Here is a 20,142-nt window from a genome sequence, read left to right on the forward strand (position 1 = left end):
ATTCTTAAAAAGAGTTGGTTCTGTGCTCAGCCCCTTCTGGCTGCCTTCCCTCCTCCCTGCAGTCCCTGGGAGAGCCTGGTGTGCCAGGGTTTTACACGGATTCTGCTCTTTGGGCCTGTGGAGAAAGCAGCAAAGCCAGTCCTGGTCCAGTTCCCAAATTGTCACTTAGATCCCAAGGCACAAACTGGTGAAATACGAGATAAAAAATGGCAAACTCAGTCCTGGTTCAGTTCCCAAATTGCCGCTCAGATCCCAAGGCACAAAGTGATGAAATATGAGCTGGTCCAGTGCCCAATCCTGTGTGCTCAGCATTGGGAAGAGGGAAGAGGCTGGGCATGGATATCAAGCCAAGCCTGTGGTGCCCTGAACTGGAAAATAAATATCCTGTGGTCTGAAAATTCCTAAATTCACAACAGTGTCCCCATGCCAGACCCATGGCACACCCCTCCTGGATTTGGTAGGTTTGAACTTGGAGAGAGGGGAAAAAACCTGGGAATAAGCAGAATATGGACATTCCCTGTGCAAGGATAGAATTTTGAGTTCTATAAGTAAGAAAATTTCTACAAAAATGCATCATTTTACCACCTGGTACCACCCTAGAATGCACATTCTTGCAGAAATAGAAAGTATTGATCTGATTTGTACAGTAAACATTAGAATTAATCTTCAGTTGAGCTTATAACTCTGAATACACTTTGGGAATCAGTTTGCTGGGAATGCTTCTAGTCCCTTACCCACTTCTGTGTCCATTTGTGCTGTCTCCCCCCAGGATCAGTATGGGAATTACGTTATCCAGCACGTCCTGGAGCACGGCCGGCCCGAGGACAAGAGCAAGATCGTAGCAGAAATCAGAGGCAACGTGCTTGTGTTGAGTCAACATAAATTTGCCAGGTAGTGATTCCTTCCTGAAATTCTCCCTCTGGGAGCATGGGCACATGGAGGAGCTGCAGAAGGCTTAGGGGTGGGTGTAGGGGAGGTGAAAGGGACTTCTGCTTCATAAAAAATGTTATTTATAGCAGTTATAAAGTGAGGTGTGTCATGGAGGAAGATGGAGATGTGGAAGGGTAGCTCTAATCCAAGCTCCTGGATTTAACCAGGAGTTCTTGTATGATTTAGGTTCTCTGATTTATTTTCATGGGGTTTAAGTTGTCACTACCCCTTGGATAGTCAGAACATTCACTGCCCTGGGATGCTGTGTTCAGCCACGGAGAGATTTGGGAAATCAGTGCAGCAACAATCCCTCCATCCATCCATCCATCCATCCATCCATCCATCCATCCATCCATCCATCATCCATCCATCCATCCATCCCTCCATCCATCCATCATCCATCCATCCATCCATCATCCATCCATCCATCCATCCATCATCCATCCATCCATCCATCCATCCATCCATCATCCATCCATCCCTCCATCCATCCATCCATCCATCCATCCATCCATCATCCATCCATCATCCATCCATCCATCCATCCATCCATCCATCATCCATCCATCCATCCATCATCCATCCATCCATCCATCCATCCATCATCCATCCATCCATCCATCCATCCATCCATCCCATCCATCCATCCATCCATCCATCCATCCATCCATCATCCATCCATCCATCCATCCATCCATCATCCATCCATCCATCCATCCATCATCCATCCATCCATCCATCCATCCATCCATCCATCCATCCATCCATCCATCCATCCATCCATCATCCATCCATCCATCCATCATCCATCCATCCATCCATCCATCCATCCATCCTCCATCCATCCATCCATCCATCCATCCATCCATCCATCCATCCATCCATCCATCCATCCATCCATCCATCCCACTTTTCCCAGAGGAGTTTCCACGCACAGAGTCATTCCCAGCTCTTTGCTGTGTCCCTTTGGAGTCACACCCAGGGAGGGACCCCCCAAGGGGAGCTGCAGCATTCCCAGATGCAGCAGAGCCACGCGTGGGTGAGGCAGGATCCAGGTATTTGTGATGTCAGGACAAAGCACTGCTTCCCACGTGTGTGAATCCCTGCTGGATGAGCTTCCAGCCCTCAGAACGTGAGTGCTGAGCTCTTCAAAGGCTCAAAACTCCCCTTCCTCTGATGAGAGTACCCATGGACACGAGGGAAGTGGAACATTAATGAGAATTAGGAGAGCGTGGTCTTCGCGTTGTTATTTCAGGTTCTTCCTCCCTGCTTTGCCTGGTTCTTTTTTCCCAAACTTCTTTCCAGCTCCATTAATTAGTGGAGGGTCCCCTGAGCTGAGCAAACCCTTTGAGTGATGCTGTGAGTCAGGCAGGGGTGTGGGATGAGCCCAGCACAGCTCGTGGTCCCCTTTCATGTACCCTACTTCTGGCTCTCCAGAGAGCTCAGGCTGCTCATTAATATATTCAGGAATTCTGGAAATCCTCTGCTTGGCTGAGAGTTTTCATTCCTGAACCAGCATTTCTGTGTTGTTCTAACCTTGGATGTCCATTCCCACCACGTTCCAGTGGGGAGAAAATCAAAACAACAACTTGGCTTCTCTGTTGTGAGAGTGGACATTGACCTCACAGAGCATCACTGGACACTGGCCTGAACTGGTTCAGTTCCCAAATTCCCACTCAGATCCCAAGGCACAAATTGGGGTGAAATACGAGCTGGTCCATATCCCAGATTCCCACTAAAGATCTCAGATCTTGTTTGACATTGCTGAGCTCTGCCAGCACAAACCCCCTGCCCTTGTAGCAGCACGAGATCTTTCTAGGGCTGGGTGAAAAGGTCTGAGGAGACATCCTGTGCTCAGTTCCCTGCTCCATTCCCAATTCCCTATTCTGTTCCCAGTTCCCTTTTCCCATTCCCAGTTCCCTGCTCCATTCCCACTTCCCTGTCAAGTTCCCTGCTCCATTTCCAGTTCCCATTCCCAGTTACTTGCTCCCATTCCCATCCCCATTCCCAGTTCCCATTCCCATGGCTTCCCCATTCCCCACTCCCATTCCCAGTTCCTGCTCCCATTCCCCATCCCCATCCCTGTTCCCATTCCCCATCCCATCCCCATTCCCCATTCCCGTTCCCCATTATCATCCCCACTCCCATTCCCAATCCCCATCCCCATTCCCATCCCCATTCCCATCCCCATTCCCCATCCCCATCCCCATCCCCTTTCCTCATTCCCCATTCCCATTCTCCATTCCCATTCCCATCCCTGCTCCATTCCCATTTCCAGTTCCCTGCTCCGTTCCCAGTTCCCTGCTCCATTCCCAGTTCCCATTCCCATTCCCAGTTTCCGTTCCTATTTCCCAGTTCCCATTCCTATTCCCTGTTCCCATTCCTAGTTCCCATTCCCATTCCTATTCCCTGTTCACATTCCTAGTTCCCATTCCCAGTTCCCAGTTCCTGTTCCCTTTCCCATTCCCATCCTCATTCCCATCCCCATTCCTCACTCCCATCCCCATTCCCCATCCCCGTTCCCATCCCCACTCCCATTCACAGTTCCCACTCCCTTTTCCCATTCCTGTTCCCGTTCCCATTCCCCATTCCCATCCCCATTCCGCATTCCCATCCCCATTCCCTATCCCCATTCCCAGTTCCCATTCCCCATTCCCATCCCCATTCCGCATTCCCATCCCCATTCCGAATTCCACATCCCCATTCCCATTCCCCATCCTCATTTCCCATCCCATTCCCATTCCCCATTCCCAATTCCCATTCCCATCTCCATCCCCATTCCCATTCCCTGTTCCCAGTTCCCATCCCCATCCCCATCCCATTCCCATCCCCATCCCTGTTCCCAGTTCCCATTCCCATCCCCACTCCCATCCCCATTCCCTGTTCCCAGTTCCCATCTCCATCCCTATCCCCATTCCCATCTCCATCCCCATCCCCATTCCCCTCTCCATCCCCATTCCCTGTTCCCAGTTCCCATCCCCGTTCCCATTCCCCATTCCCATCCCCATCCCCATCCCCATCCCCATCTCCATCCCCATTCCCATCTCCATCCCCATTCCCATCCCCATCCCATCCCCACTCCCATCCCCATTCCCATTCCCCGTTCCCATTCCCATCCCCATTCCCCATTCCCATTCCCCATTCCCATTCCCTGTTCCCATTCCCCATCCCCGTTCCCATCCCCGTTCCGGTTCCCGCTGACGCGGCCGTGTCCCCGCAGCAATGTGGTGGAGAAGTGTGTGACGCACGCGTCGCGCACGGAGCGCGCCATGCTCATCGACGAGGTGTGCACCATGAACGACGGCCCCCACAGTGCCTTATACACCATGATGAAGGATCAGTACGCCAACTACGTGGTGCAGAAGATGATCGACGTGGCAGAGCCGGCCCAGAGGAAGATTGTCATGCACAAGGTGGGCACCGGGGCTGGGAGGGACAGCCTGGCACTGCTGGGCATGAGGGAAGTGATGGCAGAGGGGTTGGAGTGTTTCAGTGGCTGGGAGGTGGAAATTATGGAAGGGTTTGGGTGGGAAAGGACCTCAAAACGCATCCTGCTCCACCCCAGGGACACCTCCCACTGTGCCAGGTGCTCCAGCCTGGCCTTGGGCACTGCCAGGGCTCCAGGGGCAGCCACAGCTGCTCTGGGCACCCTGGCACAGCCCAAACCTCTCTAACCAGGCCTTGCCAGGCTACAAACCCCCTGTGGCAAATGGCACTGGGGGCACCTGGAACCAGCCAGGAAATCATTCTTTCCTTTCCTTTCTCCATTTGCTGCAATGGGTTTTGGTGCTGGTTTCCATCCTGGATTGAGGAATGTGAATGCCAGAGTGGTTTGGGTGGGAAGGGATCTTCAATGGCAGCTGATTGCAGCCCAGGGCCACCTGCCACTGTGCCAGGTGCTGCCAGCCCCAATGCCCAGCCTGGCCTTGGGCACTGCCAGGGCTCCAGGGGCAGCCACAGCTGCTCTGGCAATTCCAGCCCAGCCCCTGCCCACCCTGCCAGGGAACAATTCCCAATTGCCAAGATCCCATCCAGCCCTGCCATTCCTCTGGCACTGGGAGCCATTCCCTGGCTCCTGTCCCTCCATCCTTGTCCCCAGTCCCTCTGCAGCTCTCCTGGAGCCCCTTCAGGCCCTGCAAGGGCTCTGAGCTCTCCCTGGAGCCTTCTCCTCTCCCAGCCTGGCTCCAGAGGGGCTCTGGCCCTCCAGGAACTCCTGGACTCTGTCCAGCAGCTCCTGGTGCTGCTGATGTTGGGGTCCCAGGAACAATTCCATCCCAGTGTCCCATCTGTCCCTGCCCTGTGTCAAGAGTGCAGCCATTCCCTGTGTGCTGTCACTCCATTCCCGTGTCACAAATCCCTCTCCAGCTTTCTGGAGGAGTGCAGAGCTGCCCTGGGCTGGAGCTGAGCTGGCAGCAGTGCCCGTGTCCCAGTGACCCAGTTCTGCACCGAGCAGGCGCCGCGCTCCTGCCAGCCAGGCTGGGCCTGAGCTCCGGGGCTGGGGACATTGGAGTGACACCGGGAGCCACCCGGGCCTGGGGCTGTGTCCCTGCCTGTGTCCCCCATTCCTGTCCTCTGTGTCCCCCTGCCTGTGTCCCCCACCTGTGTCCCTGCAAGCTGTCCCTCTGTCCCTGTGCTCCTCTGCCCCTGCTGCTTGTGTCCCTCTCTGTGTCCTCCTGCCTGTGCTCCTCTGTCCCTGTGTCTCTGTCCGTGCTGCTTGTGTCCCTTGGTCTGTGTCCCTCTCTCTGTCCCTGTGGGCTGTGTCCCTTGGGCTGTGTCCCCTTGGCTCTGTCCCTCTTGCTCCATCCCTGTTGGCTGTGTCCCTCTGTGTCCCTCAGGCTGTGTCCCTCTGGCCGTGTCCCTGCTGGATGTGTCCCTTTGCTGTGGCTGTGTCCCTGTCCCTGTGACTGTGTCCCTGCTGGATCTGTCCCTGTGCCTGTGGCTGCCAGCCTCACATGTCCCTCCATGTCCCTCCAAGGCCACTGGCCTTGCCTGGTGCCACCGTGCTGGTGCCGCCTCAGAGCCCACAGCCAATCATCAAATCCTGTTTCTCACTTTTAAATGGATTTTGGTGTGACACTTCCCAGAATCCCGGGATCCCTGAGGCTGGAAAAGCCCCCCAAGGCCACTGAATGCAGCCTGTGCCCTGTCCCCACCTTGTCCCAGCAGAGCCCTGGGTGCCACCTCCAGGAATTCCTTGGACACCTCCAGGGATGGGCACTCCAAACCTCCCTGGGCAGTTCCAGTGCCTGACCACCCTTTCCATGGAGGAGAATCCCCCTGATATCCCAGACCCCCATGGTTTAGCATTGCCCTGCAGTGTGTGCATGCAGAGCCAGCCCAGGAGCTCAGCTCTATCCAGATGAAGCCATTTGGAATGAAATGTGCCTCACTGCTCCAGGGGCAGGGAGCCCTGGAACAGGGAATATCTTCATTTTGCTGCTTTTAAAGGTCACATCTGCAGGGCTGCAGAATGGCAGTGCATGGAGAATAACAGGCTTTAGATGGGGGTGGGGCTGAGGGGATTTTAATTTCCTTCAGTGACATTTCTTGGGGTTACTTGATGAAAAAGCTCAGGTACAGCCAGAGAAATGAAATCCTGACTGACCCAGGCATGGAAAAGCTGAGATTTATTTATTTTGAATAATGTCAGGTATTCAAATGCTAATGAATCTTTTTTAAAAAATTATATTTAAGCATCCTTGACTAAACCAGACTGATTTTTCTGTAAGCAATGGGAATTTGTGTGAGGGAGCTGCTTTGACCTCCACGTGCACAGAATCAACACAAACAGCTGGAATAATCCTCAGGGATGGTAATTCTTAGGTTTAGGAGCCACTCAGAATCATTCTTTTAACCCCAAATCTGTTTTAGTGCACAAGAAAAGCTAAAGATAATTAAATAAAGATATCTGGCAAGGGATACACCCAATTTATCTGTGGCAGCAGAAGGGCCCTGGAATTGTTAATCCATAACAGAAAGTTGTGTATTAAAAAAAAATACAAAATATTGTTCCTAGCATTTCTTACTTTCTTTTTCCCATGGAGCAAAGCCTTTGGATAAAATGCAAATTAGATTATCAGTGGGGCTGTCAAAAATAGCTCAGGGTTGACAGCTAAGTGGGCCTGAGTGAATGTGATTTCAGCTGTGATCCCAGGCTGCAGGAAAGCCTGGAAAAATGGAGCCAGGGGCTGTGGGAATGGCTGCTGGTTGTGGAAAACAGCAGCTTGGGATGGGGCTAAAAATGGGATTTTATTTAAGTTTTTATTTAAAAAATGAAATTAAAAAGTGATTTTAACAGTGTCAGTAAAGGGAGAAAATGAAAGGGATGAAGCTGGACAGAGCAGGAATGGTTGGAATTGGAGCTTCTCTGCTCCTGCTGGGCACAGGAGTCATTCCTGCTGGGAATGGGGAGCCAGGTTGGATTTGTGCTTTGGGAATGGGGTCCCTGGAGTGGAACAGGAATGTGAGGGACTGTGAGGTGCTGAGCCAGGAGAGCTGGAGATGGGGTCCCTGGTTAGGGGCAGTGGTGGGATGTGGCCACCCTTGGAGCAGGGAATGCTGCACATCCACTTGGAGAGGAGAAAACGGTGAAATCATGGAATCCTGGAATGCTTTGGGTTGGAGAGCCCTTAAATCCCAGCCAGTGCCACCCCTGCCATGGCAGGGACACCTCCCTCTGTGCCAGTGTCCAGCCTGGCCTTGGGCACTGCCAGGGCTCCAGGGGCAGCCACAGCTGCTCTGGCAATTCCAGCCCAGCCCCTGCCCACCCTCACAGCCAGGAATTCTTCCCAGTATCCCATCTGACCCTTCCCAGGCAGCGGGAATCCATTTAACTCAAAGCCCCAGTGTCTGCCTTGTGCAGAATCCCACTGGGAATTGGGGAACACAGCCTGGATTCCAGAAGTGTGTGATGCTGATGCCTTGTGCAGGCTGCCCTAGGACAGAGACCAGACTGAGCTAAAGAATAAAGCAGGGATTTATTAAAAGGATAAATTAAAAGGATAATGGGCAGCACAAGAGCCCAGCCAGGGCTGCACCCAAGATGAACCAAAATGGTCCCAAAATGCACTGCCGGGCACAGGGTCTCTCACTGTGATCAGTTCTGCTCCATTTGCATCTTGCAGTTCATTGTCCCATTCCAGCCCCAGCCCCTGCAGTCCCACCCTGCTTGTTTTTCTCTCTCCAGCCCACGGTGTTTGTGCTCCTGGGCTGAGATTTGGATCATTTGTCCTTGGTGCCCAGCTGGAGCAGGAATTGTTTTGTCTCCCTGCTCATCATCCCATAATGTGAAGCCCAGACCCACACAGCAAAGCAGAATCTGAAAAATACAAAATCTAAACCTGAGGCATCAGTGCCAGCCAAGACCTCTGGGGTCTGGGGGAGTTGGTTTGACCCGGGGGATGGGTGTGACCCCACTCAGGTTCCTAAACCCTGAGGGGGGCAGGACACGGGGAAGAGCTGGGGCTGTGCTGTTCATGGAACGCTGAATTGGAGTTTGGAGCTTCACTGTGGGACCAGGACACAGGGAAGGGTTGGAGGACATCTGTTCATGGGATGTTAAATTGGAATTTGGAGCAGGACACAGGGAAGGGTTGGAGCTGTGCTGTTCATGGAATTGGAGCCTCAGTCCAAGGCCAGGACACAGGGAAGAGTTGGGGCTGTGTTGTTCATGGAACATTGAATTGGAATTTGGAGCTTCCATTTTGGAGCAGGACATGGGGAAGAGCAGGGGCTGTGCTTTTCATGGAATGTTATGTTGGAGTTTGGAACTTCAGTGTGGGACCAGGAGACAGGGAAGGCTTGGAGGAGAGCTCTTCATGTAATGTTGAATTGGAATTTGGAGTTTCCATGTGGGAGCAGGACACAGGGAAGAGCTGGAGCTGTGCTGTCCGTAGAATTGGAGCTGCAGTCCAGGGGCAGGAGATGGAGAAGAGCTGGGGCTCTGCTTTTCATGGAATGTTATGTTGGAGTTTGGAGCTTCACTGTGGAGCAGGACACAGGGAAGGCTTGGAGGAGTGCTGGTCATGGAATATTAAATTGGAATTTGGAGTTTTCGTGTGGGTCCAGGACACGGGGAAAAGCTGGGGCTCTGCATTTCATGGATTTGGAGCTGCAATCCAGGGGCAGAGCACGGAAGAGCTGTGGCTGTGCTGTTCGTGGAATGTTAAATTGGAATTGGGAGTTTCTGTGTGGGAGCAGGACACAGGGAAGAGCTGGGGCTCTGCTTTTCATGGAATTGGAGCCTCAATCCAGGAGCAGGACACAGGGAAGCACATTCCATGTGCTGTTCATGGAATGTTGAATTGGAATTTAGAGCTTCCATGTGGGAGCAGAACACTGGGAAGGGCTGGAGCCGTGCTGGGATGGAGAGCAGGGCAAGGGGCCTTTTTAATGGCTTCATTTCTCTTTCCTTAAATCCCATTTTTTTGCTGTTTTTCCCAGATCCGGCCCCACATCGCCACGCTGCGCAAGTACACCTACGGCAAGCACATCCTGGCCAAGCTGGAGAAATACTACATGAAAAATGGGGTGGATTTGGGGCCCATCTGCGGCCCCCCCAACGGCATCATCTGAGCAGGGGCTGCTCCAGAGGCACTCCAGGATCCCAGGAATCCACCAGGAATCCAGCCCAGAACCCACCCACACCACCCGCCACGGTTGCTAAAAAAACACAAACAAACAAAACCCACAAAAAAAAAACAACAAGCAAAGAAAAGCAGAAAAAAAAAAACCACAAAAAAAAAAAAGAGAAGCCTTTGTAAATTTCTTTAATTTTATTATGCATAACATGTACTAATTATTTTTTTTAATTAACTAATTGCCCTGCTGTTTTACTGGTGTATAGAATTCTTGTACATAGGTCTCAGATGTACATGGAAGGCCACATTTTTGTTCACTGTTGTATCTATATTCCAAATGTGGAGACTTTCAGGGTGGTTGGTTCGAAGACAACAAACAAAACAGGAAAAAACCCCTGTTTTTAATTCATCCTTTTTTGCAAATACCTTTTTTTGGGGTTTTTTTTCCTCCTTTTAGCCCAAAAATCAGCAAGAAGTTGGAATTTTAATTCAGTGACACCACTGGTAGAAATACTAAAAAGAGAAAAATTCAACTTGCTAAAGTTTGGTTTTAAACAAAGACACCAAAATTCCGGTTTTGGGACTTTTTAATGGCTTTATTTCTATTTTATTTGTGACTGACATGCTGAAGGAGGGAGCTTAGCTGGCGTTTTGAGAAAACACCCAGAGATGATCTAAAAGTGGAGGATTTTTGGGGTTTTTTATGCCCACTCCTCTGTTCACCTGGAGAGACACAATTTGATTATTTAGCATGAGGAAAAACAAAAAAATCCAACTCGGCTTTGGTCTTGCTTCTATAAATATATAGTGTATACTTGGTGTAGACTTTACATATATAAAAATTTGTAGTATTTTCTTGTTTTGATGTCTGATCTGTATCTATAATGTACCCTAGTAGTGGAACATACTTCTGACTGTACAATTGTACATTTGTAAACCTCTGTAATGTAAATGTGGAGAAGTTTGAATCGACATAAAACCCGTTTTTTGGTAAGAAAACAGGAAAAAAAAAAGAATTTAGCAAAACCTGTGCATTTCAGTGTATATTCACACCTTTTATGGTCGTAGCATATAGTGTTGTATATTGTAAATTGTAATTTCAACCAGAAGTAAATTTTTTCTTTTGAAGGAAATGTTCTCTTTATACAGCCTAGTTAATGTTTAAAAACAAAAAAGGAAGAAAAATAAACTGCTTGGTTTTATTTGTCACCTAGTTGGACGGTAGAGATCCTTTCTAAATGTTCTACAGACCTGATTCAGTTCCAAATAGTGTTTTTTTGAATCTTACAAAGTAATGTTTTGCTTCTTTTGTGACAGTAAGAAACAAAAAGTGCAAAAGTACAGCCCCCTCCTAGTTTTCCTTACAATCAGAGCCCCTTTTCACCTTGTAAAGTGTGAATCACCTCCCCCTTTTTTGTACAGAAGATGAACTGTATTTTGCATTTTGTCTACTTGTAAGTGAATGTAACATACTGTCAATTTTCCTCGTTTGAATATAGAATTGTAACACTACACGGTGTACATTTACAGAGCCTTGTGTATATTTCCAATGAACTTTTTTGCAAGCACACTTGTAACCATATGTGTATAATTAACAAACCTGTGTATGCTTCTGCCTGGGCGACTATTTTTTGTAACTCTTGTGTAGATTGTCTCTAAACAACGTGTGATCTTTATTTTGAAAAATACAGAACTTTGGAATCTGGCTCGGGGTTTCATGGAATTGTTTGTTGGAAGTTTGGAGCCTCAATCCAGGGGACAAGGGGAAGAGCTGAGGCTCTGTTTGTCACGGAGTGTTGAATTTTCATTGTTTGGATCTTCACTCCAAGGGCAGGAGCAGGACATGGGGGAGAGCTTGGGCTGTGCTGTTCATGCAGTGTTGAGCTGGAATTTGGAGTTTCATGTGGGAGCAGGACACAGGGAAGAGCTGGAGCTCTGCTTGTCGTGGAGTGTTAAATTGGAATTTGGAGCAGGAGCAGGACACGAGGAATAGCTGGGGCTGTGCTTTTCATGGAATTGGAGCCTAAATCCAGGGCCAGGACACGGGGAAGAGCTGGGGCTATGCTGTTCATGCAATGTTGAACTGGAATTTGGAGCTTCAGTGTGGGAGCAGGACACAAGGAAGATCTGGGGCTCTGCTTTTCATGGAACGTTGAATTGGAGTTCAGAGCTTCATTCCAAAGGCAGGAGCAGGACACAGGGAAGAGCTGGGACCGTGCTGTTCATGGAATTGGAGCCTCAGTCCAGGGACAAGACACAGGGAAGAGCTGGGGCTCTGTTTTTCATGGAATTTTTGTTCAGTTTTGTTGGAGTTTGGAGCTTCAGTCTAGGGGCAGGAGCTGGAGCTGTGCTTTTCATGGAGTGTTATTTTGGAGTTGGGAGGTTTGCTGCAGGACCAGGAGACACAGGGCAGGCATGGAGGAGTGCTGTTCATGGAATGTTAAATTGGAATTTGGAGCTTCCATGTAGGAGCAGGACACAGGGAAGGGTTGGAGCTGTGCTGCTCATGAAACTGGAGCCTCAAACCAGGGGCAAAGGAAAGAGTTGGGGCTGTGTTTTTCATGGAATGTTGGAGTTAGGAGCAGCACACAGTGAAGGCTTGGAGCTGTGATTGTTATGGAATGTTGAATTTGAGTTTGGAGCTTTACTGTGGGACCAGGACACGAGGAAGGATTGGAGCTGTGCTGTTCATGGAATTGGAGCTCCAATACAATGGCAGGACACAGTGAAAGCTTGGAGCTGTTCAGGAGGGCTGGGATGGAGAGCAGGGAAAAGGGACATTTTTCATGGCTTTATTTCTGTCTTTGCAAGTCTGATGTGCTGAAGGAGGGAGCTGAGCTGGTGTTTTTGGGGAGGAAACACCCAGAGATGATTTTAAAGTGCAGGACTGGGAGCCCATCCTGAACAGGCTCCATGGGCGCAGGGGTGGGGGATTCTTCTGAGACCTCACCTGCAGAGCTGCCCCAGCCCTGGGACCCCAAAATCAGGGACCTGGAGCTGTTGGAGAGAGCCCAGAGGGACCCATGGAGCTGCTGCAGGGCTGGAGCCAGGCTGGGAGAGCTGGGGGTGCTGCCCTGGAGAGGAGAAGGCTCCAGGGAGAGCTCAGAGCCCTTGCAGGGCCTGAAGGGGCTCCAGGAGAGCTGCAGAGGGACTGGGGACAAGGATGGAGGGACAGGAGCCAGGGAATGGCTGCCAGTGCCAGAGGAAGGGCAGGGCTGGATGGGATCTTGGGAAGGAATTCTTTCCCTGGTGCTTCTCCAGGCTGCTCCATGGAGCTGATGGCACTACCCACGCTCACCCCTGCTGCCCCCATGATGTCCTTGTCTCCCTTATTCCCCCAATTCCTTATTTAGGAAGATCCAGCTCCCCATTTCTTTCCCTGTGTGAACAGAACCCCAAATCAGCCTCTCCTTCCCACCAGTTTCCCCCATTTGCAGCATCCAGGACCTTCCCTATCCCTTTGCTGCCCTTTGCTGCATTTAAAATCCCTTTTCCAGAGGGACATTTGGGGAATGCTGATGAGTCTGGGAACTTGTGGAGGCAGGGTCACATGTGGCCAAGTGATGGAGGGCAAGAAAACGCCCATTTTACAGGAAATTACTTATTTTGGCTTAGCACGTGGAAAGGCTGGGTTTGAAGCCCAGACTCTTCCCATGTCCCATTCCCACATCTCAGCAGGGCCAGCACTCCTGAGACCCCACACTGAGATTGATCTGGAACCCCACTCTAGAGATGACCTGGGATCACATACTGGGATTGATCTGTTCCTGTTCTGGGATTGATATGGGATCCTGTACTGGAATTGATCTTTTCCCACACGGGGATCAATCTGTTCCCACACTGGGATTGATCTGGGATCCCCCCACTGGGATTGCCTGTTCCCACACCAGGACTGATAGAGGACCCTATGATGGAACTGACTTTTTCCCACCCCCTTGGTGTTAAATTCAGCAGATTGGGGTTTTCACTCAGTTTCTGCCCAGCGTTTGAGGCCACCCCGTGCCCCAGCCTGGCCACCAGGGCCACAGGCACTCGAACTTTGGGGTTTTAGAGCTCTTTTTTAGAGCTCTTCACCACCTCATTCATCTGATGGTGCCTGTGGAGCTCAGTCAGCCGCAAGTCTGGGGACAAACACAGTGAAAAGCAGGGAGATAAATCTATTTTTTATGTTTAATTCAGCACTGAGCGTTCCATTCCGTCTGCAGAGGAAGGGGAGCGTGCCCAGGCTCTGTATTTGTTCCCCAGACTCCTGCGGGTCCGGGGCCAGCCCTGGCACCATTCCCACCCCGAGGAGTTCGGGAATGGGATCGGAGCTGCTGGCCCTGCCGGGGCACACAGGGGACACGGCCGGGAAGGACACGGGGGCTCTGTGCTGGCCCTGCCGGGGGACAGAGGGGACATGGCCGGGAAGGGCACAGGGACTCCGTGCTGGCCTTGCCTCGTCCCTCCAGAGCACGGCTGGTGATTGCGGCTGGACAAGGGATGTGAAGGGACCTGTCCCCTCAGCTGGATCTGTCCCCTCAGCCAGACCTGTCACCCCAACCGGGACCTGTCCCCTCAGCCGGGATCCCCTGTGCCACCCCCTGTCCCATCGCACTGCCCAGACCCGAGGGGACACGAGGGGACTGAGCTGCCGCTGTCACCGCGGCCGCGGGGGGACAAGGCCCCGCTGGCGGCGCCCCCCGCCCGCCCCCAGCTCCTCCTGTGGGGTCCCACAAAGTCCCGCCACCCTTCAGAGGCCACCCCTGGGGTGCCACAGCTCGCTGGGGACCCGCGGGGACCCTGCGGGCCTGGCCCAGTCCCTGCAGGGGTGGCGGCGGCCACGGCGGGGCGGTGCAGGCCCAGCAACGGGCCCGGGCCGGGCGGGGCCTGAGCCCATGTGGGGACAGCGGAGCCCGTGTGGGGACAGCGGAGCCCGTGTGGGGACACCCGGCACCGGGACCCTCTGTGGGGACAGCGGAGCCCGTGTGGTGATAGCAGAGCCCGTGTGGGGACAGCGACCCTGCCCGGGAACACCTCCCTGCCTGGGGACATCTCGGAACAGGGGCCCCCTGCCTGGGGACACCCCGGCACCAGGACCCCGTCCATGGAACACCCCAGCATCGGTGGCCCCCTGCTCCATAATCCCCCCTGCATGAGACCCACCTGTGTCCCCGGGACCCCCCTGCCTTGTGACACCCCCGGCTCGGTGTCCCCACTATCCCTGAGCCCCCCCGGTGTCCCCGGCACACCCCCACCCCAAAGCCACCTCCTGTTCCCTGTCCTCCCATGGCCCCAGGGACACCCCCGGACCCCCTCTCTGGGACCCCCGTGCTCCCGGGCCACCCCACTGTGCCGGGGATCCCCCCACTCTGGGACCCCCCAGTGTCCCTGGGATGTCCCCAGGTCCCCTTTTCACCCTCAGCCCCGGGGACCCCTCCCCAACTTTCCCTGGGTTTTGCCCCCTCCTCTTCCCACTTCTCACTCCTTCTATAAATGCACTTTAAAAAAATTAATTTGGATTTTGCTAATTACAGGACAATTAAAACCCAACGGAGTCACTCAGGTGGGGGCCCCCAGAGCCCCCCGATGTTTCTCACTCCCCCCCGGGTGTTCCCTGAGTTCCCAGTCCCGGGGCAGTGGGAGGATCCTCGGGGGGATTTGTGGGGAGCCGAGTCCCGGCTCTGCCAGCCCCAGAGGGTTCAGCTCCATTATTGGCTGAATTTTGTTGATTTTCCCTCCTTTGCCCCAGTAACCTCCCTACCACCCTGAGCCCCTCCGGGCTGTATTTTGGGGGTAAATGAGGAGGTTTAGGAGAGTCTGAGTATATTCTTAGGCCTCTGACAGGAAAGGAGGAATTCCACGTGTGGAAGTGGCTCATTCCCATCCCACCTCACCCGCAGTTTCACCACCCTCACGGGTGACCAAACCCCCGAGTTCAGAACGGAGCCACTCCCGAGACAGCCGGCAGGTGTGGGAGTGTCACCGTCATGGTCCGGCAGGTGTGGGGATGTCACCGTCGCTGTCCCGCCCTCTGATCCCACCGCCATCCCGGGTTCTGAGCGGGGAAACTGAGGCTGGTTCAGCTGTTGGCCCTGGAGTGACTCCCGGAATGTCCGAAGGTTTCTCCCTCCCATCCATCCCTGGGTACCCCCCAGATGTCCCAAACATCACCTTGGGCTCCCCCCATCTAATCCTGAGTGCCCCCAGCTGCCCCCAGACCTTCCCACCTGCCCCTGGATCTCCCCGATCTGCCCCTGATCCCCCTCACACCCCGGGCTGCCCCCAGTTTGCCCCAGTGCACTCCTTCATCCATCCCAGAACGCCCCATCTGCCCCAGCCCCTTCCATCTGCCCCACATCCCTCCCCATCTGTCCCTGCTCACCCTCCTGTCTGCTCCAGGTACCCCCTTCCCATCAGGGTCCCCCCCTATAATCCACGCCCCACATAATCGACCCCAATCTCCCCAGTGTACCCTCTTGCGCTGTCCCAAAGTCCTCCAGTCTGCCCCAGACCCCTCCCAGATGTTCCCATGGTCTCCTTCATCCACCCCACATCACCCCCATCTATCCCTGGCTCCTCAGCCTGCCCCCACATGTCCCCCACGCTCCTCCCCATCCACCCCAGGGCCCACCCAGTTTTCCCCGACCCCCACCTCCATCTGTCCCCCAAGGTCCCCCCATCTACCCCAGTGTCCCCCAGTCTGCCCCAGACCCCTCCCATGTGTCCGGGTCCCCTCCTCCCCCCATCTGTCCCAAGTCCCCCCAGGCTCCCACCCAGGACCCTTCAATCCCCCCCAGCCCCCCTCGGTCCCCCCCAGGCTCCTCCCCCGTCCCCTCCCGCTGTCCCCGGGCCGAGCCGTGCGGGGCCGTGCGGGGCCGGGGCGGGGCGGCGGCGGCGCGGGGGGGGCGCGGCGGGGCCGGGAGGGCGGTGCGGCGGCGGCGGCGGCCCCGCACCCAGCGCCCGCACCCACCGCCCGCCTCCCGCGGGCGGCGGCAACAAAGGCCCTTCCCCGCCCCCGCCGCCGCCTCCCGCCGCCGCCGGCAGCGTCCTTGCGGCAGGAAGATGCCCGGGGAGGTGCCGCCGCCGGCGCCCCGGGGGCTGCGGAGCCTCCCGCTGCTGCTGCTGCTGCTGCTCAGCGCCCGCGCCGCGCTGGTGAGTGCGGGGGCACCGGCGGGGGCACGGCCGGGGGACACCGGCACCGCCTGGGGGGCCGCGGGGACCGGCACCGAGCGGGGGGTGAGGGGAGGGATCGGCACCGGGAGGGGGCGGCGGGGACCCGTGCAGGGCGGGGGTCAGCGGGGACCGGCACCGGCACCGGGAGGGGTCAGCGGGGACCGGCACCGGGAGGGGTCAGCGGGGACCGGCACCAGGGTCCGGAACCGGGAGGGGCAACGGGAACCGGCAGCGGGCGGCACCGGCCCCGCGGATGAGCCGCCGTGGGCAGGGGGGTGGGACCGGCCCCGGCATCGCGCGTAGATCGGTACCGCGGAGAACGGGGGTGTGTGCGGTGGAACGGGGGTGTGTGCGGTGGCACCGGTACCGTGCACGAGCCGGCCTCAGGCAGCGGCACCGGTCCGGAACCGGCCTCGGTACCGTGCGGGGATCGGCAGCGGGCGGGGGGCGTGGGGCCCGCAGCGGTACCAAGGGGCACCGGCACCGTGCGGGCTCTGGCAGCGGCAGCGGGTGGGGGGCGGCACCCCCGGGAACCGGGACCCGGCCGGTGCAGTCCCCCAGCTCCCGAGGGGCTCCGCTCCCCGCACCCTGCCCCACGGCCGCCCCTCGGTGCCCGCAGAGCCCCCCGAGCCCAGCAGGCGCTGTCCCCGGGGCTGTCCCCTCCCCTGCCACCCCCCGGGTGGTGCCGGGCAGGGTGGCGGCCGCGGGGAGGGGGCTGCGGGCAGCTGCCGTTTGAAGGTCGTAGCGAAACACGCCTTAAAAACCACCCCGAGGGGCGGAGAGGGAGGAACCCCCCTTGCTGCTGCTGCTCGGGGGCAGCGGGATCTTGTTCCCCCCGTCCTTCCCCTCCGCTCCCCTCCCCTCGGGCATCCCCAGCCCGGTGGGGCGGGGGGCGGCAGAAGCAGCCCGGGCTCCGCAGGCAGCGCCCGCTCTTCCCCCTCCGGAGGTCGGAGGAGAAGGGGCCGGGGGTGCTCGTGGCACTTCCAAAGCTGCTGCTCCCTCTGGGATCCACGGAACCGAGGGATCCACGGGAACCTCCCTGCCCCGCCTGCTCCGTGCCCCGAGCCCGGCCTTGGACTTCGGGGGATTGGGGCGCTGCTTTTTGGGGGATGCTCTCCGGGAAGGAGCCCGAGGATGCTTTTCCTCCCAGCCCAGGAGCAACGGGAGAGGGTGGTGGGGAGGAAGGCTGCTCCTCCTCATCATCCTCCTCTCTTGAAGAGGGGAAGAAGCCCCAGGGCCTGGCTGCTGCATTGAACCGCCCGGAGCTCATCCCCCTCCTCCCGGGGCTCTGGTTTGGGGGTGCCCCGGGCTGGCTCCCCCATTTCTGCACCAGGGCCGTTCCCCCGGCTCTCCCAGCAGCAGCGCTGCCCCTCTGGAGCAGAGATACAACTTCGGCGTCTCTGAGGGGACCTGAGACTCTCCTCCAAAGCCTCTGGCGAATTTACACGGATCCAAGGGCACTTTATCTGAAATTCCCCCTGCCATGGATCCGGGGAAGGCTCTGCTCCGCCGGGAGCTCCCTCCGTGCCCGGTGCCCGGGGTGCTGAGCGGTGAGTGAGGCTGTGCCGGTGTCCCAGCGACCCTGGGGATGTGGGGGCTGCTCTGGGGCGCTCATCCCCCCTAAATGAGCTTTTCCCCTTCTGCTTTTGGGGAGTTGCTGGTTGCTGGATGAGGCTATTGGCGTTACCGGCGGCATTTGGCCCTTTAGGGGAGGCTGTGGGGCTGGTCAGCGCCGGGCCGGAGGTGATGGGATGTCGGATGCTCCCCAGGGCCGGAGGAGCTGCTGCCTCTACCTGGATGGGATCGAGGCCTCCCCTCTCCCTCTCTCTTCCCTCTTCAGTCCTTCGTTCTCCTTGGACACACTCAGCTCCTCCCCTGGGCCACCGGGAGGGAAGCGGGGGCTTGGCACAGCTCCGACACATCCCTCACGGTGGGATCGGATGGATTTGGGGATTCCTGCTCCCCCAGTGCCGGATCCTGGGCCCTGCCAGGGAACCTCTCCCTGGAGCAGCGCCCGGAGCGGTCCTGGCTGCTCGAAGAAGCCGCGATGAGCGAGCCCAGCTCCCGTGAGATCCCGGGGCCCTGTGCCCGTCCCAGGGGAGCGGGGACAGGGACGGGGACAGGGTCAGGGCGCGGCTGTGACACCTCCAGGGACTCGATGCCTCCCTTTGATCTCCGGCAGTCCGTGACCCCTCCCGGCCCGGCCTTTGGGGAAGCTGGGATGGATCCCCTCGGGATCAGTCCCTGTAACCCTTTACGTGCCAGCGTGGGAGAGCCGGGGGACAGGGGCTGCTCCTCCTGGCGGGCTCCATCCCTGCCAGAGGGGTTTTCCCAACAGTTCCGGGGACAGGTTTGGGTTTGGCTGTGATTTCCCAAGGCTCCTCCCTGGTCCTGCCTCATCCCTTTGGAGTTGGATACGGACCTTGGGGAGAGGGGACAAGGGACACCCAGGCTCCTGCATCAGCCATTCCCGGGGTAGGGACGGGCTCAGCCCCCGTGGGACCCCCCAGATCCCCAGGAGAGGCTCCCCTCCATGCAGGGGGTGGGTGCAGCCAGCCCTGAGTGCCCCCCTGCTCTGAGGTCCCCAAGGTGGGATCAGGATGCTTTGTTGTGGCTCTGGCTGCTGTCGGAGCTCAGCTTAGGGATCAACTCATCACCTTTAATTACCGAGAGCGTTGATTGCTCCTAACCTTTCCCAGGAGCCTGGAGCATTTCTGGGGTGCCTCTGGGGCTGACCAGGTCCTGGCTCCCCGTGCAGGAGATTTGGGGGATGCTCTGGATTTACTCTGGGGTTGTTTCACTGTGAAAGAGCTTCCCTTGCTCCCTTCAACACCCCCGGCTCTTCCCCTGGCTCGATCCAGAGGGGTAATGAGGGACACAGCCCCAGAGAGGCCCTGCAGGGTTTTGGGGTGAAGCAGCCCCTGCCCTGCAGGGATCTGGGGGGGTTCGGCTCCCACAGCTCCGGGTCCCACCAGGGCTGGGGGGGTCACAGGTCACCCTCATTCCTGTGGTGTTTTCTGTGTTATGGCCTCGGCAGCTCCCTGGTTTCCAGCCTGGCCTTGGGGCCATGGGGAAGGGTCTCTGCTGAGCTTTGGGGGTGCTCTGGGGTTTGGTGCCATGGGTTTGCAGGGCTCAGCCCGGCCCCAGGGGTGGGTTGGAGCTCCCTGGTGTGAGCTGGAGTCACACAGGGTCCAGCCCAGCCCCGTTTGTAGGGTCAGCCCAGCTCTCCCAGTCCAGCCGTGCTCTACCTCAGCTCCTTCCTCTTTCATGGAGAAAGTGAGGAAAAAAATGTATCAATAAATAAAGGAATGGGTCCCGAAGGGGTGCAGCGTCCTCTGGCCACTGTCACCTCCTGCTCCGGCCTGGGAGCAGTGGCAGTGCCGTCCCCGGCTGTCCCCAGGGCTCCTTTCCCTCGGGAGATGTGCGGCAGCCCCGGGAGACGGCAGCGGGGGCTGGGGAATGCCGGGCCGGGAACGTG

General features: G+C 56.3%; 2 protein-coding genes across 8 annotated transcripts in view; both read left to right on the forward strand.

The window, feature by feature from the left end:
* The window catches only part of PUM1 (pumilio RNA binding family member 1), a 104,305-nt gene extending 93,091 nt beyond the window's left edge, over positions 1-11,214 (forward strand). For all 6 annotated transcript variants that reach the window (XM_064731415.1, XM_064731417.1, XM_064731412.1 and 3 more), the window contains exons 20-22: positions 770-891; positions 4,151-4,343; positions 9,373-11,214. In XM_064731415.1, the coding sequence (XP_064587485.1) occupies positions 770-891; positions 4,151-4,343; positions 9,373-9,504 (447 nt within the window). In that variant the 3' untranslated portion in view covers positions 9,505-11,214. The remainder of the gene's footprint in view (positions 1-769; positions 892-4,150; positions 4,344-9,372) is intronic.
* A 5,212-nt stretch (positions 11,215-16,426) lies between these two features.
* Positions 16,427-20,142, forward strand: part of SDC3 (syndecan 3) — a 47,172-nt gene continuing 43,456 nt past the window's right edge. For both annotated transcript variants that reach the window (XR_010442651.1, XM_064731335.1), the window contains exon 1: positions 16,427-16,643. Coding sequence is in view for 1 of the 2 variants with exons in the window: in XM_064731335.1 (XP_064587405.1) it covers positions 16,554-16,643 (90 nt within the window). In the remaining variant the exon portion in view is untranslated. The remainder of the gene's footprint in view (positions 16,644-20,142) is intronic.

This window comes from Zonotrichia leucophrys, chromosome 23 (assembly GCF_028769735.1).
Source record: "Zonotrichia leucophrys gambelii isolate GWCS_2022_RI chromosome 23, RI_Zleu_2.0, whole genome shotgun sequence".
NCBI classification, from domain to species: Eukaryota; Metazoa; Chordata; class Aves; order Passeriformes; family Passerellidae; genus Zonotrichia; species Zonotrichia leucophrys.